Source organism: Vombatus ursinus, unplaced genomic scaffold (genome assembly GCF_900497805.2).
Source record: "Vombatus ursinus unplaced genomic scaffold, bare-nosed wombat genome assembly UNPS02005196.1, whole genome shotgun sequence".
Lineage (NCBI taxonomy): Eukaryota > Metazoa > Chordata > Mammalia > Diprotodontia > Vombatidae > Vombatus > Vombatus ursinus.
This window is the reverse complement of record NW_020944974.1, coordinates 1-7,588: the sequence shown is the minus strand read 5'-3', so window position 1 is coordinate 7,588 and position 7,588 is coordinate 1. Positions and strand designations below refer to the sequence as shown.

Below are 7,588 nucleotides of genomic sequence, written 5' to 3'. Positions count from 1 at the left end.
CTAGGTTGTGGTATTTGGCTTAGTTGTGGCCCAGTTGATGGTATTCAGTCCTGGGAGCCGTATTTTAAGAGGGGTCCTGATTATTTGAAACATGCCCAGAAGAAGGTCACAATGACTTAAAAGAATTTCAAATGAGGTATGGTTGAAGATCTGGGGACATTTAATCTGAAGAAAAGAAGATTTAGGCTTATTTGAAGGGCTCTCCTGAAGAAGAGAGTATAAATTTATTCTGTATGGATCCAGATGAAGAACTGGGCCAAATGGGTAGAAGTTACAGGTGGAAGATACATTTTGGCCCAACATAAGGCAGATTATTCTAACGCTTAGTCACTGTCCAAAAATGGAACGTTACCTCCTTTCCCTATCATAGGAAGTTTTCAAGCACAAGCTAAATGATGTAGAGGGAAATTCTGGCCTTGTTATCAGGTGGATGGTTGGATTATGTGACCTCAAACTAGCTCTTATGACTCAATAATCCTTTGGCGGGTATTTAACCCAACAACTGGCCAGATATAAGGTAGGCCCCAAATTCCATCCCTCATTTTGGTTTCGATGAGTTGAAGTTGTATCAGATTGCCCAGCCCAAATATCTTCAGACCCAAGTCACAGAGTCAAAGACCTAATAAGATTTCAGATTCAGTGAGGTGTAAGGGGAGGAGGAGTTTCCCTGAAGTCCATAAGCAACATCAGGTAATGCCAATTATATCTTCCTTTCTTTTCAGCCTTTCTTAGTAACCATATTGACCAGATCTCCTACGCCCACACATATGTTTTAATTTTTTATTTTTTTTAAGACCAGGAAGTCCTGTGCCTGGGCCAACTCTGACCCAGAAGAATGACTTAAGTGAAATATTAGGTTGTAAGCTTCTTGAGGGAAGGGACTGTCTTGCTTATTTGTATTCCCAGTGCTTAGCACAGTGTTTGGCACATAGTTGGTGCTGAGTAGGTGTTTATTGATTATTTACAGAAAAAGGAAGTAGGGAATATTTTTGAGCTTCATTTCAGTAAGACATAATGAAGTTGGATGTTTTATTCCTAGCAAAGTCTTTGAGGCAATGATATGGTTTTGCAACATTCTAAAAAAAAAAAAAGTGAGCAGGGATTCTTTAGCCACTCCCACAATTCAAGTCCTGTCATAAAAGAAAACAGGGTTTCCCCCTCTCCCCCCAACCCTAAAACTTGCCTGAGCCTAGTTTTCATTAAAGACAATAAAACATACACATCTTTCTACTTTTTGTCATTGGCTTAGTGTTGGCTTTGGAATCTTCTTTTTGTATCCCCGGTGCTTACTTAGTACAGAGGCTGGAAAATCATAGGCAATTAATAAATATTCATGAATTGAAATTCAAAACCACTTGATTTTGACCTGGTAAACATTCATTGCATGTTGTAAAATGGGGCAGAGCTACAGCCACACTCCACACTATATGCAGTCCATATTGCTTTAATCTATATTTTTTCTTGTTTCTCTTTTAAAGGAAACCATCATGATAGTTTCATTGAAAACTACAAGCCTGCAGATGACATGGCTATTAATGCTAATGTTTTCATTTGCAGTCAATGCTAAAAGTCTGAAGGAATCAAACTCTCCAATAATAGAGTACAAAGCTTTTATGATATAGTGGAATGCTCCTACAACACAGTGCAAGAAGTGTTTTCATGTGGATCTAAATCTCCAAGCTTTTGACATTGTGGTTAACCCTAATGAGGCATTAAATGGGCCCCCTGTTACCACATTTTATGAAAAAGAATTAGGGAATTATCCTTACACTGATCAAAGTGGAGCGATTGTCAATGGAGGAATGCCTCAGAATGAGAACCTTCTTAAGCACCTTGAAAAGGGTAAGGACATTGGCTGGCAGCTAGGTGGCGCAGTGGATAAAGTACCAGCCCTGGATTCAGGAGGACCTGAGTTCAAATATGGCCTCAGACCAACCACTTGACACTTACTAGCTGGGCAAGTCACTTAACCCCAATTGCCTAATTAAAAAAAAAAAAAGCAAGGACATCAAGAAAGTAATTCCTCGAGAAAATTCGAAGGACTTGTTGTTATTGACTGGGAAGAGTGGAAACATCAGTGCGAAAGGAATTGGGGTTCTAAAAATGTATATAGAATCCAGGTTTTAAACCATATTAAATATAACAACAAGGATTTGTCAGAAGCCGAAGTAAAAGCAATAGCAAAACAGGTATATGAAAATGCTGCCAAGAATTTTATGATTTCTACTCTCCATTTGGGGTTAGGAATCAGACCACAAGGACACTGGGGTTTTTACCTTTACCCAGAGTGCTACAATTATGATGACCAAAAAGCCCCACTGACATACACCGGGAAATGTGCAGAAATTGAAATTTCCTGCAATGATGACCTCGGGTGGCTATGGCAAGAAAGTACTGCTCTTTATCTTTCTATATACTTGCCACTGATATTGAAGGATAGTATAAATACCCAGAAATTTGTTTACTATGGAGTCAAAGAAGCAATGAAAATTTCCCAAATGGCTAGGAGGGACTATGATCTGCCTGTTTTTGTTTATACTAGGTTATTTTATAGCCATGGTACTGAGCCCTTGACTAAAGTAAGCACTCTTGTTCTCCATTCCCCTAAAAGGGTTTTTTTAAAAACAAATACAGAATAGAAATATGGTAGGGGTATATTTACAAAAGAAATTTTTTCAGAAAGTTTTTTGTTTTTTTAATGAATTATTTAAATACTTAATCCTCTACTATTTATTATTATTATTATTCCTTCAAAGGTCAAGTTAACTTTGAAGATCAGTGCCAGTCACAACAAAGTGACAAAGTAATGTATTTTAATTGTAGTGAGAAACATGGGCCTTGGGGTATCCTCACATGATTTCCTTTAGAAATGTCGTTTAAAATGTTCTTAAATCTCATTTCAAGACTCAGCTTCTAGGCTACTTTCTACAGGACACCTTTCCAGATCTCCTTAGTCATTAATGCCCTTTCCTTCCTGAAATTATCATGCATATATTTATCTATTTACCTTTTTACCATCATTTCTTCTCTACCACCCATCCTCCTTCCTCAGTATAACAGAAGTTCCTTGAGGATAGGGACTATTTTTTTTTCCATTTTGTTTTAATATCAACAACACCTAACATAATGCCCAGCACAAAGGAGATAGGGGTTAGGGACTAGTTCTATGATTTTATTGATCTAGACAATTTGTAGCTGTGATAATTACCTCTCAATGCAGATAGGCATCTTCTCTTGTAGTTATAGTCTTAGAGAATTGTCTAAAGCACTGAGAGAGTTTAAAGGATTAACCCACTGTCAGTCAGCTAGTATTTTTCAGAGACAGGCCTGAACCCAAGACTTCTTGGCATTGAGGCTAGCTGTCTATCCATTGCACCATGATGAGCTTTGCATATAATTTTGTTGTTGTTCTTCAGTTGTTTCAGTCGTGTCCAACTCTTTGTGACCCCATTTGGGGTTTTCCTGGCAAAGATACTGGAGTGGTTTTTCATTTCCTTCTCGAGCTCATTTTGCAGATGAGGAAACTGAGGTAAACAAGGTGAAGTGACTTACCCATGGTCACACAGCTAGTTAAGTATCTGAGGCCAAATTTGCACATCATAAGCATTTAATAAATACTTGTTGGATTAGATTGGATTAACTTTGAAATTCTAAAATATTTCATCACCACCACCACCACCATTAACATCAATACCACCACTACTACTTTCACCAGTGCTACCATTACTACCGCTACTAGCTAGCTGGTATTTATATAATGTCTTAAGTTCATGAGAGCATTTTATAGATATTATCTCATTTTATCCTCACAATTAGCCTGGGAGGCAGGTGCTATTATTATCCCATTTTACAGAGGAGGAAATTGAAGCAGATGGAGATGTTAAATGACTTTCCCAGGGTCACAGAGCTAGTCTTAGTTTAGGATTTGAACTCAAATTTTCCTATCTCCAGGTCTAGTATTCTATCCAATGTGATTCCTAAGGGCAATTTCATAATTTTTTCTCCTTACATCCTACATTTTTAATATCTCTCTGTTCCCTGTGGGATGAATTTCATATTCCTTAGCCTATTAATCAACATCTTTCCTATCTTGTCTCCACCTGCTTTCCCTACTGCTCCAACGAAATTGATTCTACTATCATTCCTTGATGTGTCTTATAACTTTCTTCCCTTTATTCCATGCTACTGTTTCTGGCTGAAGTATCCTTCCCATTTCTCCCTGTCCAGATTCAACCTATCCTTCAAGACTTGGCCCAAACCTCTCTCAAATCACCCTGCCTCCAGTGATTTCCTGCTCTTATGAACTCCTATAGTATATATACATATATATATATACACATATATATACATATATCACTTAATAATACAATTTGTGTGAACTAGTGACTTAATTGATATGTGGGACTACTTAGCTTTCCTCTACTTACCTATCAGCAACTTGTCAATAACTTATGGCCTTAGGTAGTTGACTAGGAAGTTGAAATATTAAGTGACTTCTTTATGATCTCAGAGCAAGTGTGTTAGAAGTAGGATTTGAAACTCAGGTCTTTCAGACTCCAAGGCCAATTTTCTATCCAAATAGGCTATGCTACTTCCCAGGTCTTTGATGGGAATGAATAATAATAATTCATATTTTAGAGAGGCTTAATTTCTTAAATGTTTTTTAACAAGCTTAATTATTATTATTTGTTCCTGAAGAAACTTAAGTTTCAGAGAGCTTAAATGGCTAGTCACATGGCTAGTAAAGGTGAGTTCACACTTAAACTCTGGATCTAAGTTCACCACGCTGAGATTCCCCTTAATAAAATACTGCCATTCTTGTGTCATCTTTTATACAACTGTATTGGACAATTCTTGTACTGTCGTGTTTTATATGTGCCTTGTATTATTACTTAACTTTTCATGTTTTTGTCTTCTCTCTCTTACTAGATTGTAAGCTCCTTGAGGGCAGAGAATGTATCTTATTCATCTCTGTATCTCCTACAGGGCCTAGCCCTTGTACATGGTGACAAATTTTTGTTAACAAAATCAGATAGTGCTACTTTCATTTGAAAGAATCGTTTGAAATCTGGTAAAGTGTATATATACGTGTACATATATATATATATATATGTATATGCATGACCTATGCACATATATCTCTTAATAAAGGGAATCCTGTTAAAATATTGTAATTTTTACCAGAGATGTCAAACATGGGGCCTGCCCTAGAATCAGATTAAGATATAATTGGGAAATATTTAACAAAATAAATAAAAATTAAAAAAAAGATGTTAATATATGGTTTGTTAAGTCGATATGTGACCTGCACGGATCTTTACATAAGAGTTGGTGGCCCCATTTTTATTTGAGTTTGCCACCACTGGTCTCTACTATGATATGCAGATGAGTAGGTAGTCCTTTGAGATAGTCTATCAGTTTATTTACCTTTAAGAGGTATTGTAGAAAGATAATGAGCTGGACCCAAAATTGAGTAGGAGGAAGAGAGTGGGCTAGACTTCCTTTGGGGAAATACACAACTCTTTCAATGATTTTAAGCTACTACTTCAAATAAAAACACATCTTTTAAAAATCATTATTGTTTTGGAAACGCTATAGGACTGTGAATGATGGTCTATCAAAATTTGTGAAGAATGAAATTTACAGAAGGCCAGAGGGCAACAGAGAAGTGTATGAAAGGCATAAATAGCATAAGAAATTCCATAGTTAGTAAATGTATGGTGAGAAAAGAAGGTGAGTTTGCCACATAGTGAGAGATAATGGATGGACAGCCTGAGTGCTTCATTAGTACCCAGAAAATTTTTAATAGATTTATGAAAGGGCTCTAGTATTTTGCATAGATCCTCATCAATGGATAAATATAGAGAAGACTTGCATGTGAGAAGCCGTAATGGGGTTATGGTCCACAACACTGAAGGAATGGGTCAAAGATTCACTGAAGTTTTAAGTGCCTATTTCAAATAGCTTGTTCTGAACAGTTTACATGCAGATGCCTTTTAACCCTGGTAGCCCCTTAGGAAGGGAGAACATAAAAAGTTTTTATTTATAATCTTAGTAATTTTTATGTGCATATATTCAATGACAGAACATCCCTTCTAGCTCCTAAAAACTTATGATCTTGAAAAGCTGACTGATCTTTCCTATTCTAGAGGTGTATTTATTAGAATGGTAGAATTTTAAAAGTCATATGTGTATTAGTTTCCATTCATTATTTAGACACAATATCTAAAATGGAAGTTATATTTATCTACCTACTTTTATCAGTCACACACATTCTAGAACATAGTAAATTACAAAAGGAAAAATGAAACTGTTGGTGCCTAAGTGCACTATGGTTGGTGGACTGAATCTTACTCCTGTAACCCATTAGTTTTTAGGAATGACTCTGAATCTTTTTCATTCTAGAATGATTTATTGTACACTATTGGTGAGAGTGCTGCAATGGGGGCAGCAGGTATGGTAATATGGGGAGGAATGGAGTATTCCAGTTCAAAAGTAAGTTCCATTTTCATTTATATTTCTCTATCAGCACCCTGAAAGAAAAGTTCAAAGAATCCTAGATTTAGGGGTAGATTTGGCCACATGCGATTCCTGTGGCTGGCTTTACTGGGATCCATCTTAATTACCTCCTTTACATTCAACACTACTACAGTTACTTAATATGAGATTGTTCAATCTGCCTAAGAAACAAAAAGAATATTCCAGTTGCCCACTAGGTACGCAGTACTTTGCTAAACGGAGAAGTTAGGTGGCTCAGTGGACAGAATGCTGGGCCTGAGGTCAAGAAGACTCACCTTCCTGAGTCCAAATTTGGCCTCAGACATTTACTAGCTGTGTGATCCTAGGCAATTCACTTAACCCTGTTTGCCTCAGTTCCTTAAATGTAAAATGAGCTGGAGGAGGAAATGGCAAACCACTCCAGCACCTTTACCAAGAAAACCCTAAATGGGGTCAGGAAGAGTTGGGCACAACTGAAATGACTGAACAATACTTTACTAATCATGAAGGAGTACATAAAGATCAGTTAGTTAACAAGAATTAAGTACCTACTATGTGCCTAGCACTGTGCCAAATGCTGAGGTTACAAAAAAGGCAAAAGACATTTCTTGCTCTCAAGGAGCTCACAATATCATGGAGAGAAAGCATGAAAAACAACTATGTATAATCAATGTATATACAGAACCAATTAAGGATAATCATTGAAGAGGAGACAGTAGGGTGGCCCCTGCCCTTAGGAGTTTCTAATGCAGCTAGAGAGCCAGCACATTGAATCACATGAAAATGGGAAAGGCCCTTAGAGGTCATGTAGGCCAGTTGTCTCATCTTGATACATGAAGAAACAGAGGCTCCGAGCAGGTGAGCTGCCCAAGGGCACATAGTTTATAAATTAGAGGAGCCTGATTGGAACCCAAATCTTCTGACTCAAGTTTAATATTCTTTTCATCATACCAGCTATCTCTTTCACATGAATGAAACCTTTAGAGTATATTTAGGTGCTAATTACAGCAAGAGGAATACTAGCTGTATTTACTTGGAGAGCAGAAGGAACTCTGAAAAAGGGAGAGATGGATTTATAGGCCCATACCCA

At 37.1% G+C, this 7,588-nt stretch overlaps 1 protein-coding gene across 1 annotated transcript; it reads left to right on the top strand.

Moving 5' to 3' along the window:
• Positions 1 to 1,487: 1,487 nt before the first annotated feature.
• Positions 1,488 to 6,495, top strand: LOC114029260 (hyaluronidase-1-like; the record flags this gene model as incomplete). Its single annotated transcript, XM_027843629.1, is given in 3 exon segments — positions 1,488 to 1,842; positions 2,014 to 2,579; positions 6,406 to 6,495. Coding segments are annotated over 3 exon segments (1,011 nt in total), but the record flags the coding sequence as incomplete, so codon positions are not given.
• Between the last annotated feature and the right edge of the window lie 1,093 nt (positions 6,496 to 7,588).